This window comes from Leopardus geoffroyi, chromosome A2 (genome assembly GCF_018350155.1).
Source record: "Leopardus geoffroyi isolate Oge1 chromosome A2, O.geoffroyi_Oge1_pat1.0, whole genome shotgun sequence".
Lineage (NCBI taxonomy): Eukaryota > Metazoa > Chordata > Mammalia > Carnivora > Felidae > Leopardus > Leopardus geoffroyi.
Window position 1 is genome coordinate 114,448,903 of NC_059331.1, and position 18,362 is coordinate 114,467,264.

The window sequence follows — 18,362 nt, forward strand, 5'->3', positions numbered from 1 at the left end:
CGTCCATGGTGGCAGCATCTCAGCCATAGGGAAAAAGAAGAGGTTGGGGGAGAGGAAGAAAGAAAGGGACTAGTTATTGATGGTGCCTGCCAAGTTTAAGGATGCTTGGGTCTCCTTATTCCCCCTTGGCTAGAAACATCAGGCAGAAAGTCTAAGAAGATGACATGTGAAGTCTTAATTGAAGGACTACTGATGATTTCTTTTCAATAGATGTTTGTACGTATAATGCTTTCAATAATATCAGAGGACTGATTGGAATATTTCATAGTTCCCTAAGAGTTTTAAAAGCCTATTTATTATAGAAAAGAAGCGTACTTTCTTAGGTGGGCATTTGGAAAGCCCTACCATGTAAGATAAGGCCGTGTGTGGAGCAGAATGTCTTCATGTTGAAACTTGTGTTCTGTAAAGATCTGCCTGAAGTTAATTCCACAGAGGTGAATATCCGTGCCATTTGAAATATGTGTCTAAACCTCAGCACTGTGTATTCATTGGAGTAAAGCCATAAATTCCCATTAGAGCCGCATACCCCCTCTCTAGATGTCAGCTTAGATCATCACAGATAGCTTAGTGACCTGTCTTCACGGCAAGGCCTCGCTCCCAGGGCTTGAGTCACTAGACTCTTCAGACCTAACAGCTTCCTCAGAAACGGAAATCAGGGCTTGAAATAACAGTTTCCTCCTAGTCTCTTAGATGATTCTTTGGATTGTAACCTAACATGCTACTAGTTTCCCATGGCTAAAAAGAAAAGACAAGCAAATGTCACTGTGCATTATTACCCTGAGTTCACAGAGAGGCTAAAAAATCCATCTTAGCTTAAACTATAATAACTAAGAAAGGTAACAGTAATAGTAGTAATTGTGCCATTTGAGCAGAGGTTTGAAGAGTCCTTGGATATAGTAGTGAGATGTTGTTCCACAGGATGAACCCCCTGGAGTGCCTGTAGCAACTGAGTCAAAATAAGTGTTTATAATTATTCTCTGCTTCTTTGATTTTTGTAAACATAGTAACCTACTTCTGGAAAAAAAAATGGAATTAAGCTAATGCTCATGATATTTAAAACTGCTTCCATGTGTCTCCACGAGTCACGTTTGTTTCCCAGCACTTGACTTCTGCTTTGCTTTACGTGATTCTCAAACTTAGGAACCTAGTGGTACCTTGTGAACCTCATGAAATCCCAATTACGAGGGCAGAATCATTCTTTAGAGAAGATAAATTTGTTGATGCCTCAGAAAGACTTGAGTTCCTCAAGAGTTGAGTGAGGCCAGGAGCAGGCAGTCCCCATCTAGGACACTCACTGCTCTTTGACCCCACCCCTTCTGATGCCCACAAGGCACTTGTGGTTTGCCTTTCTGTAGTAGGTGTTAAGTTGAATGTTGTATGAGGTGGAAGAAACTAAGAGGACCATTTCCTATTTTGTGGAAAGAGAATAGACCTGTCTGTAGGCATTTCCATCAAAGTGAGTAACGGATTCAATGAAACTGATAGTAACTCATAACGGCCAGGGAGTACCGATGTCTCAACTTCTCTGAGCCTTTCATGGTGTTCCGTTGGAGAGCACAAACCATGGTTCCTCCAGCTTGCCACCAAGCAAGTCTTCCTGTGGCCTCTGCTGCCTTGAGCCTGAGCTTTACAGGACCAGAAAAGCTGAGGGCATGAGTGACAGGTGCTTGAGTGACATGTACACATGTACACTAAGCTAAATGTGCTTGATGTTTCCCTGACTGCACAGACTGAGGGGAGAAGGTAAATTTCTAGCTGGTGCTGACATAAATTACATTTTTCAGAAAGCAATCAGAAAACACTGTGCTGTTTGTTCCTCTGTGGAGGGGAAGCAGGGCTGTGTTTTTGCACATGGGACTAAAGTCGGAACAGGGGAGGAAGAGATAAAAGATGCAGGGTGATAGGGATCTGTGAACTCATTTAAAAAAATAAGCTGTATCTGGTATTTGTCGTTCCCAATGCAAGTTACTTGGACATAGTGACTTTTCCTTCAGGTGGGAGATCTGAAAGCCAGACTTGCCTCCCAAGAAGCTGAGCTGCAACTGAGAAATCGTGATGCCGAAGCTCTGATCGCAAAGATCGGGCTCCAGACGGAGAAAGTGAGCCGGGAAAAGGCCATTGCCGACGCTGAGGAGCGAAAGGTCAGGCTAATTCCACCATTTAGAGTGCTGAGCTATATTTAGCACAAAATAAACCTTTGTAGGTGAACAATTTTGAACAACTTCCTCTCCAGGGAGCATAAAATCTAAAGAATTATTATAGTTACACATGTAACAGCATTTCACACCATGATTACCACTTGACCTTTCTTTACATTATGCATTTTCCCACCCTTTTAGCTCTTTTAATGATATGAAAGAACAATAAATACTGAGCTCATTCAAGCATATAATGGATGTGGATCTTGAACATCAGGCCTATTTGTAATACAGTAAAGGTCATGAAGTCACCTCTGAGGTTTCTAAAGGTTTTCAGTTTTTAGGCAAATTGAACAACTCAATTGTTAACAAAGCCCAATTCCATCACTTTGCAAGATGGTTTTTCAAATTTTTCCTTTTAATAATACAACTTGAGTTTATTATTAAATCCTAAGCTAAATTTCTTCTTTTTGATTCAATTGAGAACCTGGCATTTTATATTACATTTTACTGTTGCAAACAATTACTCTTAAGATTATACAGATTCTGCTTTCTTTGTACCTGGGTTTCTGGCAATTCTGAAATAAATACAACTTCTTTGTCCTCTTCTTTTGCCAGACCTTGGGCCACAAATGGAAGGTATTTTTGTATATCTTATTTGTTTAGAAATTGAATATGTTTGTTTGAGATAAATTCTCTCATTTGGGACAAAAGATTATAATCAGGGATTAGTTGATAAAAAAAAAAAAGGTAAATTATAAACATGCTTATAGCTTTTGAGTCGGTAGCTTTTATGTTATTATCCTAGTGTTTTATGATGCCAGAAATACTTGAGTTCTTCTAGTGGTATTGCCATTCATTCATAGACAATTGAGTTGGGCTTTCCCCCCCTATTTTCTAATAGGTATTGAGCATGTTTACTGGTAGCTTACACAACTAAAGAGTTGAGTTGCACACTGAAAATCAGAATGCTGAATAGTTTTTTTTTTAAGACTTGTTTTTAAAGTTGTATGCTACATTTGGCATGGCCAATGGGCATATAATTCCTAATTTGTTAATAAGTGTTTCCATTGAGTTTCAGATAAGCAGAGGATGTCCTTAAAATTGTACTATATTATGTTAAGCAATTAGGTATCCCATATGATGCGATTATCATAAGCCATTTCCACCCAAGGGATATTTTTCAAGCATTGCGCAAATAAGTGGCGTGCTAGTACTTGTTAGATTATAATCTATCTCTCGAGATACCTTTTAGAGATCCATAAAACACTCCAGAGGTATTTTCACATTTTGTATGTGAATTCCTAAGGCAAAATCATCCTTACAAAGAGGGAAAAAATGCTTTAGCAAATGAGAACTCTTCTGACTGGTTGTTTTATGAAGTTCTTCAAACATGAAAAAGACACTATTTCTATATCTAATCTATACCAAGAAATAAACATATTTTCATTTTACCCCTGATGGTTACTTTACTTAATTCTCAATAACAAATACTAACTGAGCAACTATTTTTGCCTGGCACAGTTCTAGGCTCTTGAGCATAGATGACATACAAGGCACCCTCAGGTAGCTTACATTATAATGGAAAAGACTGGCAGCAGACAAGTGACAAGGGATTTGGGGTTAGTGATGAGGGCTAAGATAAAAATCAAATCAAGGTGATGCTAGAAGGAACTGTTTTAAACTGGCTGCTCATGGAAGGAGAATTATTTGTAACTAAACCATGTATAGAGATTCAAGGAACTCATCAATTGCAGCATGTGCTGTTAGCTCACATTTTGTTCAGCAGTGTGCTAGGTTCTACGTAGTTATTAAATGGATACATATGGGCACTGTGATCCTATAAAATTGGGATTTCAAGTCTTGACCCATGAGAAGTTATTCAAAAGTACATTGCCATATTTAATATAACTAAGCAAATACTGACTGCCTTTCTGTGTGTCTTGATAGTCCTTGTAGAGCAGCAGGTTAAAATTGTTCCTTGAGATTCATAAAATCATCAAGAGCCATCCAAACTGCTGACATTACCAGCGGTGACTTCAAGTAACCCCAGCACCATGAAGCCTATGAAAATTACTTCTTCCGTCTCTGTTTGGTTTACCAGTTCCCAATTCTAAGGTTCCAAATTCTCTGATCTCTTTCATATTGCTTTCTTTGTTGAGTGTAACCCTCATGAGTTAAAGTACCTTCTAAATCACAGGGCTAATATAATCTCCTCAAAAGTTATCATCCTCCTTGATTTTGAATGGTCTTCAGATTTTGTGTGTTTCTATTCTAAATGTGGGTATGGCTGGGTTTTGAAGGACTGTCTGGGATTTCTCATACTCTGAAGGCAAATAAGAGCAGTTTATTAGATTGCTAGGACTTCTAAAAAAAAAATATCATAGACTGCATGGCTTAACCTACAGAAGTTTATTTTCTCACAGTTCTGGAGGCTGGATGTTCAAGATCAAGATATTGACAAGCTTGGTTTCTCCCCTTGGCTTGCACATGGCCGCGTTCTCACTGTCTTCACTTGGTCTTTCCTCTGTGTACACATCCCTGGTGTCTCTTGTGCCTGTTGAGATTTCCTCCTTTTATAAGGACACCAGTTAAACTGACCTAGGGCCCACCCTAATGGGCTCATTTTTAGCTTAATCACCTCTTTAAAGGGCATGTCTGCAAATACAGTCATATTCTAGGGGCGCCTGGGTGGCTCAGTCAGTCAAGTGGCCGACTTTGGCTCAGGTCATGATCTCACAGTTTGTGGGTTCGAGCCCCGCGTCAGACTCTGTGCTGACAGCTCAGAGCCTGGAGCCTGCTTCAGATTCTGTGACCCCTTCTCTCTCTGCCTCTCCCCCACTTGTGCTCTGTCTCTCTCTAAAAAATAAATAAACATTAAAAATTTTTAAAAAATATAATCATATTCTGAGGTACTAGGGTTAGGGCTTTGCCATATAAATTTCTGGGTGGACATACTTCAGCTTCTACTAAGCCATTGCTATTCCACTTCTTCCATGTGACCCACCATTAAATTTCATGAACCATTTGCAAGGAGCTTTTGACCAACAGCAGAAAAGCTCTGTGTACCCAAGAATGGGAGTATCTCCCGAACACTGCTTTAAGTTAAAGACTGTAGTCAAGAGAAAGCCCACATTCCAAATGATCTGTGTCACTCTTCCCTCCTTCCCCAAGTTGAACCTTGCTGAGCACCACCCAGGAGTCATGGTGTGGAGGCAGTTGGACAGTGAGGCTCGAGGCTCTCCACGTCACCAAGATACACTGTATTTTCACTATTCCAGTGTCACCTGAAATACACAAATTATTGTACATGTACCTTAGAATTCTTGTGCAGGAAGAATTAAGTTCTAACTTAAGTCGTAAGTTAGGAACTTCTAGTGTCATAACTGTAGCACTGGTCACCAGGATCCAGTCCCCGTGGGGGTTGGTTCCTGTGGTAATGGTGATTGTGGCATGTGACATGTAAACAAAAGTGCGCAGAAGGTATCGGGAATGAAAAAAAGCTGACCAACCTAGGGTATTTTTTTTTTTTCATTTTCTTTCGTGGGTTTTTATTAATATTCAAGATTGCCCTGATTATAAAAATTACCCAAAGGAACGATACTCCATTAAGTGTAAAGGAGTCAGAAGGAGAAGAATAGCAACTCTCACTCTCACAGAAATAGCACTTAAAAGTGCTTCAGGCATCTGGGTGGGTGGGTCAGTCAGTTAAGCCTCTGACTCAATTTCGGTTACTGGGGTCAGTCTCCGCGCTATCAGTCCTTGGGATTCTCTTTCTCTCCCTTTCTTTCTGCCTCTCCACTCCTTTCTCTTTCTCCCTTGAAATAAATAAATAAATAAATAAATAAATAAATAAATAAATAAATAAATAAATAAATAAAAGATATACTCTTCTAGTACTAAAAATCTCTACTATGGAGACCATTTTTATTTTATCTTGATTATTATTATTTTTTTACTGTTACTTTTTATTTAAACTTTAGGTGGTTAACCTACAGCGCGATACTGGTTTCAGGAGTAGAATTCAGTGATTCATCGCTTACATAGAATACCCAGTGCTCATCTCAAGTGCCTCCTTAATACCTATTACCCATCTCCCACTGACCTCTGTCCATCAACCCTCAGTTCTCTATTGTTGAGTCTCTTGTGCTTTTTTTTCCCCTCTCTTCTCAGCCCCTTCCCATATGTTCATCTGTTTTATTTCTTAAATTCCACATGAGTGAAATCATACAATACTTGTCTTTCTCTGATTAACTTATTTTGCTCAGCGTAATACATTCTAGCTCCGCCCATATCATTGCAAATGGCAAAATTTCATTCTTTTTGATGGCTGAGTAATGTTCCACTGTATAGATATACCACATCTCCTTTATCCACTTATCAGTCGAATGGACATTTGGGCTCTCTCTCTAAAGTTTGGCTATTATTTTTTTGAAAAATATAATTTATTGTCAAGTTAGCTAACATACAGTGTATACATGTATGTATGTATGTATGTATGTATGTATGTATAGTGTGTTCTTGGTTTTGGGGGTAGATTCCCATGACTCATTGCTTACATACGACATGCAGTGCTCATCCCAACGAGTGCTCTCCTCAATACCCGTCACCCATTTTCCCCTCCCCCCCACCCCCCACATCAACCCTCAGTCTGTTCACTGTATTTAAGAGTATCATGTTTTGCCTCCCTCTCTGTTTGAAACCATCTTTCCCCTTCTCTTCCCCCACGGTCTTCTATTAAGTTTCTCAAGTTCACATATTTTAAATGATGCTCTTATAAATGATAACAAACAGCATTTATAGATTGTATCCTTATAGAAGGTAAATAACCCGGAGGTGTTAATTCACTCACCTCTGCTCTCCCTTTGTTCTGCAACAGTGTTGTCTAGCACACCAAAAATGTATTCTTAGAATTTTCATTGGCCATTCCTGGAAGTTTTGAGGGTTGTGGTTTTTGAGTAGTTCTCGAGAAGCATGCAGTGTTTTCTTATTTACATTACAGTAGCTGTGTATGTATTGGCAAGAGATCACATCTCTACCCTGAACCAATTATGTTCATAAAAGGTGCAGTATACAGCAAAATAATGGTTAATCAGAAGAATGGTAATTACTGCTAATAAAGCTGTAGTAGACAATATAATTTGTTGTAAGCACTATTTAATTTTATGGCATAGTTATACCTGTTCATTCCAAACACATCTGAAGAAATGCACTTTTCTTCACACGTTAAATGCCCTAGTCACCGTTGCTGAAAGAGCCATCCCCCCTGGTGACTGGATCCCTGTGCCCAATGGCACAGCTTTGAAACTGCAGTTCCTGCTGGGGATCAAAAATTTACTCTTCCTGCCCATTCAAATTCTGTTATGTCTCCTAAGAGGGCAAGGAGGATAAAAATTCCAAAGCTTCTCCCTTGGTTTTGGTTCAAGTTTACCAGCATGGCTTCCCTGTATGCATAACATATGTGTTCATGTCACGAAACTGATGCCACACCCTCTTGGGCACATGAAGAGAGTCCCTGGACCTTCAACGGTAGTGTGGATATCAGTGTCGTTGACAGACAGAAATGGGCTATTGTAGCCAGAGTTTCTTACCAGGTCCTTAGAGAAACCAGTAATTAGTCTTTATAAAAATTATATCTTTGGTTAAGTATACATAGAAATAACTATATCTTCTAGTCAGTTGAACAGAAAAAGCTTCACATTTATTCTTAAAGACTAGCCAACATAACTTTTAGGCAAATGTAAACAAAAATTAGATAGAGATTTCCAGCGAGAGTATTTTCTGTCGGTGTTACTGAGCCAGCCTGGATTTCCACTTATCCAGGACACTCAGAAAAAGAAAATTGAAGAGCAGAGGGATCGCTGCCTTGAATTTATTATTAGCAGCGCCTTTTAATTAGATTAGCCAAAGCCCTTCTTGGAGCAGTTAGATACTTGAGTACATTTGCGTTGGGATTTGTCACTATATTTCATGCATATACAAAGCTTTGTGCACACACTGAGACTGAGAGAAGTTCATCTTTAGGGCACGTTCCTCGCCTGTTCTAAAGAGAACCAGATGAACTGTTGAACAGCGCATCTGAGTCAGCCTACATTCTTCAGTAGTGATATTTCAGGTGGTGATTTGTGTTTGTGCGTTTGTGTGCTTTCCTCTCTGATTAGGTGACAGCCATTCAGACTGAAGTGTCCCAGAAACAGCGAGAGTGTGAAGTCGACGTACTCAAGGCTGAGCCTGCACTGGTGGCCGCAACAGCTGCACTGAATACGCTCAACAGGGTAAAGATGATCACAGGGCTTGCGGGATTCCTCCAAATAGTTTTTAAAGGTTCTCAGAGTTTCAATAACAGGACCCAGAGTGAATTCTGTGCAACCAAAGAGTTTTTAGAAAGGAAAACGAGTCCCACAAAATACTGAAGTGGGAACAAACGTCGAGGTCATCATTAATAGTGTGACTTCCTTTCCCATGCGGGAGTCTGTCCTGCCACAGCCTGACAGTCAAGTCTCCTTTTGAATATTTGCAACACCATGGGATTTATACTTTCATAAGAGGCAGTTCTATTGTTAGCAACTGGATTTGGCCCAAATCCAGTTGTCATATTATGTGTTGCTTTAAGAACTAAGTGAAGATTCTTTATTTCCTCTGGATATAAAAAGTGACATTAACGAGACACCCTCATGAAAAGAGCAATGCACTAGGAACAAAGATACCTAGTTTTGGCTCACATCACTTTTCCTGGTTTCACCTTATTAGCAAAACCTCATTGAGCATTTGAATTCCCCGAGGAGAAAATCATCTGTGATAGTCAGATGGGTATTGTGAGGAAAAGTAGAATTGTGGGCAATTTATTTTAGGAGCCTGCAGCTGGTTTTGTGCTGGGTTCTACTGGGCCTCCAGCGGATTACCAAGCCTGACGTTCTTAAGATTCAACTTCAAAGAGTAGAGGATCCAGACTTTAACTGCCTTTCAAAAAAATATTCACCTGCTTTTTCTAAGGTTTTCTTTTTCTTTTTTTGAGGAAAGCGATTGACTATGATCATAAAGTTATTATCTACATGGATATTTCTTACAGTATTAGCATAAAACTGAAAACTTTAAAAGAATATAAATATACCATGATAGAAGATTGACCTTTATGTATTCAAATACTCTGGTGCCATTAAAATATTGTTGCATAGTATTTAGTGACACGAGAAAATGTCCGTTATCTATTAAGTGAATAAAGCAGATTACAAAATAGGATATACAATATGATTTTTTTTGTAAGAACATGCTTGTGCATTGAGAAATTAGAAAAAATAAGCAATAATAGTAACTGATTATCTCTTAGTAATGGAATTTTATGTGTTTTTTTTTTCTCAGCACTGGCATATGTATTTTCTTGTTTGTGCTTTTCTATATTTGAAATTCTATCTTCAAATATATTATCAGTCACCTAGACAAAATAAATTAATGTCACTTAAATATAAAGCTCACTGTATTTATAAAAAAGATGAAGATATTTGCAAATTATGAAGGAGGTTAGCTAGCTCTCAGTTACTATTAATACATTTTAAGTTTTGCTTCATTTTCACATCCCTTCCCTTCTTTGCAGTCATTTCCCAAGTAAATAGGCAGTTTGGGGTAATGGAGAAGAATCAGGTTGAATCAGGGTTTTGTAAGCAAGAGTGTATGAGGTAGTTTATGAAATGTCGCAGGAAATACTTTGTTTTTTTTATATATACTACTCATAATATTAATTCCTGCCCCAAAGTATTTGCCTTAACACTTGTAGGTTATACCCTTAATGTTGTCTTTGGAGTAAATTAAGATTTTGACCAGAGGAGGTTAAGAAGTTGTCCAGAGAGCAGGTTCAAGCAATACAGGTAGCTTCCCAGTTGAGAGGCATCATAGTATAATGGAAGTGATTTCTTGTGCAGAAAAAAACAAAACCAAGAGGCTCTGGACCAAGGGGTTGATGTTTCTGGGAGGCTCTGGTTAAAATGTAGACGTACTACGTAGGTAGGATAGAACCCATAAACACCTTCAAAACTTTGTTTATCAAATTGCCTGGGCTCAGGGAGCAAGGCTCTGCGGGGCTGGTATATCAGAGGGAGAATTTTTTGGAAGCCAAAAAGACCAGTGCTGTTTCTGGAGTATCAGAAAAGTGTCCAGGGAAAAGTGAACCTCCTGGGGTCCCAAGGTGGAATCACTGGGTGGCAAAAACTGCCAAGCTGAGACTGGTGTGACACGGAGAGGACAGACCAGCTTGATCAGCTAACGGCTTTTCCCCAGACTTCCCCTGGTCTTCATTGTGGGTGTGCTTTTTCTTCAGGGCAATCTCACTGAACTGAAAGTCTTTCCCAACCCACCGAACGCCGTTACCAACGTTACGGCTGCTGTGATGGTCCTCCTGGCTCCCAGGGGCAGAGTGCCTAAAGACCGAAGTTGGAAAGCAGCTAAAGTCTTCATGGGAAAGGTATCAGACAGCCTGGCAAGATGAAAATCCCAGACACTTTGTGTTCTTAGTACCGTGGTCATATTTGACAGCAAAAGCTGTTCAAACTGAAGGAAATCACCTGCATCCTTATCGAGTGTAACCTACTGTGTGTTCTCTAGACTTAGAGAATTGTTGTTTGCCAAGTTGGAGGTTAGCTTGGGGTTATAGCAGACCTAGGTCAACACTAGCAGCACGTGGAAGGTTGCTAACTATTTGCAAAATTATGAAAGCAGTTAAGTGTAGGAGGGAGAAAATTACATGGATTTCTTATGCTGGAAAAATGTTGCTAATGCACGAGAAGGTGAGGCAGAGGGGCTTTGGGGTATGTGTTTTTCTTTTTCTTTTCTGTCTTTTCTTCAAAATGTGAATGCCTCCTGTGTATTTTACCCTGGGATAGGAGAGATTTTAAAAGTGTCCATTGCTAATTCTCACTTCCTACTACAAAGACTGAAAAAGTCAAACAGTAGGATAAATGCAGCTTGCCAATTTTGCCTTTGTAATGTGAGTCCTAAAAGCTGATTTTAACTTTTGATCTTGGAATTTTCTCTGCAGCCGAAATGGGTTCATTGCAATAAGTCTTTTTGCTTTACAGGTTGATGATTTTTTGCAAGCGCTAATTAACTATGACAAAGAGCACATTCCAGAGAACTGTCTGAAAGTAGTAAATGAGCAGTATTTGAAAGACCCAGAGTTCAATCCAAACCTGATTCGGACCAAATCTTTTGCAGCAGCTGGTCTCTGTGCCTGGGTCACCAACATCGTTAAGTTCTACGAGGTATCAGTCTTAATCTGATGGTTTACAGGTGTTACTCACAAGGACCATAAAGATATTAATTTCCATACTGGTAAAAAAAGAAAAAGTTATATAATTTGATATTTAATTATCTGAATAAGATAAAACCCTAAGAATGAGACCTGAAAGTGTCCGATTAAACAGAATTCTATAGAGGAGGATATTTGAAATGTTTGAAACTTATTTTTTTTAGGGTAGCATTATCAATTACTTTAGATCAAATAGCAGCAAGTGATTTGATTAGCTAAAAACTTGCTGGCCAGATAAATTATATTTATTTACATTAAAATATTAATTTTGTGTTGACTTGAACCAACCGCAGGTCTCAATTCATGTTCAAACTTAATCCCTACTCTCAGTGCAAAAATTTACACCATTGTAGACTTAATGCGATGAGGAAATAGCCCTCTACCCTTTTTTTGCTTTAGTATTTTAATCACAAATACACTTTTGCCTGTGTTATGGTTGAATCTAAAGCTTGTGTTTTCAGGCATCGTAGAGATAGAATATCATTTAATGTAGTCTTTCATTTATCAGATACTTCTTGTCTGCCCCCTGTCTTCCTAGCACTTGGCAGAATACTGTATGTAAAAAGGGAACAATGCATGCCCTTAACTCTGAAGAACTGTCTTATTTTTTCTTAGACAGTTATATATTATATTCAACAATAGAATTACTGAGGAAATTCCACGTATAATCAAAAGCATTCCCAAAGTGATTTTTTTTTAATGTATTTATTTTGAGAGAGAGAGGTAGAGAGAAAGCAAGGGAGGGGCAGAGAGAGAGAGGGAGACAGAATTCCACACAGAGCCCTCCCTATCAGCACAGAGTCTGCTGCGGGACTTGAACTGAGATTATGACCTGAGCCGAAATCAAGAGTCGGACGCTAAACCGACTGAGCCACCTAGGTGCTCCCCAAAGTGATTTTCATAAAACCAGGTGATCGCCTTTATAATCCATGAGAGTAAGACCCTTCTGATGTGTCTCTTCAGTGGAAGCCTGTGTAGAACAAGGGTTTAGGTGGATTGCAGTTGACGTATGGCTTCCCTCCATAAAAAATGTCGGACCCCTGGGGCACCTGGGTGGCTCATTCGGTTGAGCATCCGACTTCAGCTCAGGTCATGATCTTGGAGTTCATGCGTTCGAGTCCCACATCAGGCTTGCTGCTGCCAGCCCATCAGTGCAGAGCCTCCTTCAGGTCCTCTGTCCCCCCTCTCTCTGCCTCTCCTCCCGCTTGCACTTTGCCCAAAATAAATAAATATTTAAAAAATGTCTGACCCCTGTGCTTTCGTTGTATCGTAGGTGAAGGATGAGCACGGAGCTAGACTGTGGCTGTGTCCTGTGATGTTGGGCCATAAAAGAGAAAATCAAATTTCATTTCCTTCCTCTTTTCTCAACAGGGTTACAAAAGTGGTCCGCCCCAATTCTCAAACCACCCATTCAAATGATACACCCCGACAGTGGCCCGCAACTTAGAAAAGAAAGTGACAGCACTGTTAATATTGTGAGGCTATCTCTTATGTTCCTGCCTGAGTTCAGAGAATTTCTCCACTCTTATGTTCTGCTTTAAAATCAAGACTTGGTTCCAACTTGAACTGTAGTTCCCACCCACTGCAGTTTCTGATGATGTGAAGATTATCTCCAATTTTTAGGACAAACATACTGTAGTATCTCAATGTCTGATGGGTATAGCACTTTGGGCAAGGATTCCTAACTCTCACGTCCAGAATAAATGACTAAATCACGGACAACCCAACAGAACTTGGAACGCTGTATAGATTTTTGCTCTGCCATTGGGTAGTGCCATTGCTAAGAAATAAAAAACAAATTGCTAGGGGGGAAATAGAAACTTGGGTTACGAAGCTTCTGGCAAATGTAAGATTGAATAATTACGTGTTCTCTTTGCATCTTATTACCCCATGAGTTAAAACCCGTGTGGATTTTCAGGTCTACTGTGATGTGGAGCCAAAACGGCAAGCTTTAGCCCAAGCCAACTTCGAACTGGCTGCAGCTACTGAAAAACTCGAGGCTATCAGGAAAAAGCTTGAGGTGAGTGCAAAATGTAACACTGGGGAAGTTCCCGAGAGACGTTACCTCCCTGCTTAGACAGGGCCCCATCTGAGCCCAAGCAAGAAGAAAGGAATTTGAGCTTTCATCGATACATTTATTTACATACCCGTTCAGTAGATAGTTCTTATCTGCTGTGTGCTAGACACGGACCTGGAAAAGTAGAAACTTCCATGGTTTCTGGACTTAAAAAAAACTTTCCTGTTGGAAGAGGAGGAGGAGCATAGCAGATAGCGACTAAAGGCAAGGATTTCAGGGGCGCCTTGGTGGCTCAGTCGGTTGTGCATCTGACTCTTGATTTTGGCTCAGGTCACGACCCTAGGGTTGTGGGACGGAGCCCCTTCTCAGACTCCATGCCGTGCCTGGAGACTGCTTGGGATTTTCTCTCTCTCTCTCTCTCTCTCTCTCTCTCTCTCTCTCTCGCTCGCTCTCCCCCCCCCCCAACCCCTTGCTCCCACTTCCATTCCCTCTCTTTGCAAAAAAAAAAAAAAAAAAAAGGCAAGGATTCTGGAGCCAGAATGCCTGGATTTACATCCTGGCTCGACATCTACTATTTCACCCTGCACGAATTAGTTCACCTCTCCGAGTGCTGTTTTCTCATCTGTGCAGTAGGCTTTATAATAGCATGTGCTTCTTAGTTAGAATTATAAGGATTAAACAAGAGTAGTTCATATTAAGAATTTAGCATGGTACTGGCCACATAGTAAGTGCTTAGAGAATATTAGCCACAAACACAGTCATTGTTAATATTTTCACAAATAAACAACCAGTCATTGCCGGCCAGTGTTACAAGTACATATATAACTACATATACACTGTGATAGCAGCACCACAGAATTATTCAGCCTGGAGAAATTAGAGAAAATTTCATAATGAAGGTATACTTGACATGGACTTCAAAAGTTTCATAGGAATCACAGGAATAACTATGTCAGGAAAGGTATTCCTGGCAAATAAATAAATAAAAAGAGGGAAGAAGCAGTTGGTACGTTTGAGAGGAACTTCCAACAGGCCAGAGCACTAAGATAAGCAATTTCAGGAAGGTTGGGAACAGCACAGAGTGATGAGGAATGAACTTGTAAGGGTGAGCAGAGGCATTTTTTGCCTTTCATGCTACAGAATTGAATTTTTAAAAAATGTTTATTTATTTACTTTGAGAGAGGGAGGGGGGAGGGGCAGAGGGGGAGAGAGAGAGAAAGAAAGAGAATCCCAAGCAGCCTCCCTGAGCACTGCCAGTGCAGAGCCCGATGCAGGGCTCAATCCCACAAACCGTGAGATCATGACCTGAGCCAAAATCAAGAGTTGGATGTTCAATTGTCTGAGCCACACAGGCACCCCCAGAATTCAAATTTTGTCTGGCTAGCAATACTGGAAACTTTGCCTGTTGAAGAAGATGCCTTCTTTCTGATTAGATATTTTGACAAGATGGTTAATAACCCCAAAAGTGTTCTTCTTAAAGTATGGAAAATTTCAGCACTTCCCACAGTAACTAACACCCCTTTCTCTGTCAAGACTGCTTCCTCTACTAGACTTCCTGACCGTCACTCCCTACCTGCCCATCCTCTCCTTTCTGTCCAGTCCACACACATTCCTATAATAGCACCAAACATACCATTCAATAAGCACTGGGTGACTATTGGAAGAAAAACAAATCAACAACTCTTGATTGAGGTAAACTTCAGGTAGCATACTGATTTTATAAAAAATTACATCCATCGCTCAAAACTCTCTCAACTTGACTAAATCCTTTAAAAAATTGTCACCTGCTATTAACAGTTTCATGTAAATTGTAAGCAACTTAATGTTCATAGAAAAAGTGATGAGGATGTTTAAGGCAGCCACAGGTGATTCTAAACCTCAGACTTTGTGTGGTTGCAGAATTAGTAATCCTTTGTACACAGCCTGCAAGTGGCTCAATAGAATTGCTCATGACAGTTGTTTTCAGAGACTCACGTTATAAGGAGAGGCTCACATATCAGTAGGCCACAGAGCTAAGTTTGCAGACACAGAGGAAAGAAGATAGAGTAACAATTGAAATGTCTTGATGAAGAATGTGTCCTCTCTATCCCCCTACCACAAACGGATTTCTGAAGAGTAGTCACTAATGCAACAGAATTTCTGCAGTTTCCGCCAAGGTTCAATTCTCTGGGAAGACCCCATGGCTGGTCATGGCAAGGACAAAGTACCTCTGCGTAGTTTCTGTCTGTTGGCACAGGTTAGACGAATGTTTGAGCCCAAGTGAAATTACACTTTTTGCTAGCTTTGCCTTCGTGTCCTGCAGCCTCTGATTTTTCCTCTCTCCTGGGCTTTCTCTCCTCCTGATTTGCATCTCCTGTCGCTTTCTCACCTAGCAAAGTAGGGATGTGTCTGATGTCAGCGTCTGTGCTGTGATGGCAGTTCATTCATACCCAGTGTTGGTCTGTATGTATTTGTTCTTTTTACTCTGGCTCTCTAGTTTGAGATTAAAAGACACCCTTTAATTGAAGGTTGAGCGAAAAAGAAATGGCTGAGCTGGAGTGGAAGAAAGGCCACTGCGTCTCTCAAACATACAGGGCCTAAGGATGGCCGTGAAGCAAATCTGAAGTCCTTCTTTTTAGGACCCTGGTTCTCCAAGTGTGTTGCTTACACCAGCAGCAAAAGTGTCACCTGGGAACTCATTAGAAATACAGACTCTCAGACCCCACCCTAGACCTACTAAATGAGAAACTCCAGTGGGGGAATCCTGGAGTGTGGGTTTATCAAACCCTCCAGAGGGTTGTCATGCACACCCAAGTTTGCCAAGCACTGGTTTAGGGTATTTAGTGGGCTGATTCCCTCCTTTCTTTGTCCATTTACTTCTGGAAGCTGAGAGGCCAGGGCCTATCAAGAACAGTGAAGGAACCCAGATTTTGCCTTACGTGCAAGCTAACAAGTTAGTTTTATGGAGGCAGGCAGAAGACCTGATAGGTGTGGGTCAGAGACCCGAGGACTGTGTGATGCACAGCCAGCAGCATGGACATAGTGCATTGGTCCTCTGGTCTCCCAGTTTCCATGGGACGGATGCACGGAGGACCAGCTGATGTTGTCCACACACTGGGTTTGTACAGAGATCGCAAGCCCAGAAACCCCCAGCATAAAGAGGCCTACACCTGGGGCGCCTGGGTGGCGCAGTCGGTTAAGCGTCCGACTTCAGCCAGGTCACGATCTCGCGGTCTGTGAGTTCGAGCCCCGCGTCAGGCTATGGGCTGATGGCTCAGAGCCTGGAGCCTGTTTCTGATTCTGTGTCTCCCTCTCTCTCTGCCCCTCCCCCGTTCATGCTTTGTCTCTCTCTGTCCCAAAAATAAATAAATTTTTTTTGAAAAAAAAATTTTAAAGAGGCCTACACCTGAACCTGCCCACCCTTTGCCCTAGAGAGAAGTCTATCTTTATTCTTCTCTGGAGACAGTTTTGTCTTCTGCCCAGAGAGAAGAACAGTCTCTATTTTCCAAGCCTATTTGCAATGCAGATATGTTAGGAAAGATAGTTCAGAACAAAAGCTGTCAGTGCCTTTTCACAAGAGGCATAGAAACAAACACAAGAGACTGTTGTCTCCCAACTTGATGTTGTATGGAAGACTGTGGTCTCCCAACCGTATGAAGGGAACCAGTATGCATCATTGTATACCTTAGTTCTTTGTATATTTAGGTCAACGCTGTGAATTGGGTAACGTTACTATTTCCATTTTTTGGGTGATGAAACAGGCATAGAAAGGTCAAGTCTACCTTGATGCCGCTTAGCTGGTAGCGGAGTCCCAATATGAACACAGCTGTCGGATGCCAGGGCTCACACATGCTTCTGTATTTTATAAGACCACGAGTACTTGTAATGACCTAAAATAGATATTTAAATATTAAGTATTTTAATCTGATCTCTAAATGGTAGTGTGTTCTCATGTATTTGATACTGTTTCGCAGTTTAAATGTGACATAGACATCGTTTCCTTTAGGAGGTGCTGCTTTCATGATATAAATTAAATAATGATAACTGGGTCATTGACAAATATAAGCAATCTCTAAATTATGAATGGTGAATGTTCTACAGGTTTGTTTAGTAAAGTCTCTTGGAACTTCCCACTTATTTACAAAAGCAATGTCCTAAATCTTATCTGGAGTTTTAAAAACTTGGCAGATAGCAAGTTACTGTAGTAAGAACTCTCCCAAGTACTGATATGTCACTCATCATGTTTTTTGCCTTTCAATAATAGAAATCTACTTAGAAAACCTTAAGCCAAAACAGAGAGCAGAATGACTTCTGGAACTCTGAGGAAAAACAATATGACTTGGTCTTAGGAGGAAAGAGATCCAGGAAACAAGCTGCCATGAATGTCTTTTGGTGTTTGTCTAGAGTTGTGTGATTTCTCGTTTTGCTGCCCTTTCATTCTTTATTTCTCCAGAGCAGGTTCCCCTGTTTTCCTATGTCTCTGGTGAAAGATGGTCCCTCTCCAAAGGAAGCCCTCCAAAGTGTACAAATCTTTCCAGGTCTTTTGATGCTGAAGACAATGGCATACCTCTAAGTTTAATTCCCATTTCCAAAAGATAAAATCTGATTGTCCCAAGTTGGGTCAGGTTGCTGAGGTCTGGAGAGGCTTAATCATTAACACTACTCTTCATTGCCTGAGTTATGGACCGATGAGAAACAAGAAAAGAGTCAAGAGGTGGAGAACCAAAAGATGACCATTATCATTCCAAAGGTGGTACTGGAGGATGAGGCTTAGCTAGGCACACGGGAGAGGGGACAGAGCACCCAGGGTGTGTTTGAGTCTGGAGGGCTTGTCCACTCTCTGCAGTCACTATGTGCCCTCTGCTTAGTGTGGAAGGAAGGTGAAAAGACCACATGGTGAACTTGTCATCTACAGTGGCACTGAGGTGTT

At 40.6% G+C, this 18,362-nt stretch overlaps 1 protein-coding gene across 1 annotated transcript in view; it reads left to right on the top strand.

The window, feature by feature from the left end:
- DNAH11 (dynein axonemal heavy chain 11) overlaps positions 1 to 18,362 on the top strand; it is a 351,912-nt gene that overhangs the window by 239,433 nt on the left and 94,117 nt on the right. Inside the window, 5 exon segments of the mRNA XM_045495056.1 lie at positions 1,995 to 2,141; positions 8,300 to 8,413; positions 10,450 to 10,593; positions 11,207 to 11,389; positions 13,355 to 13,456. Of these exon segments, the coding sequence (XP_045351012.1) occupies positions 1,995 to 2,141; positions 8,300 to 8,413; positions 10,450 to 10,593; positions 11,207 to 11,389; positions 13,355 to 13,456 (690 nt within the window).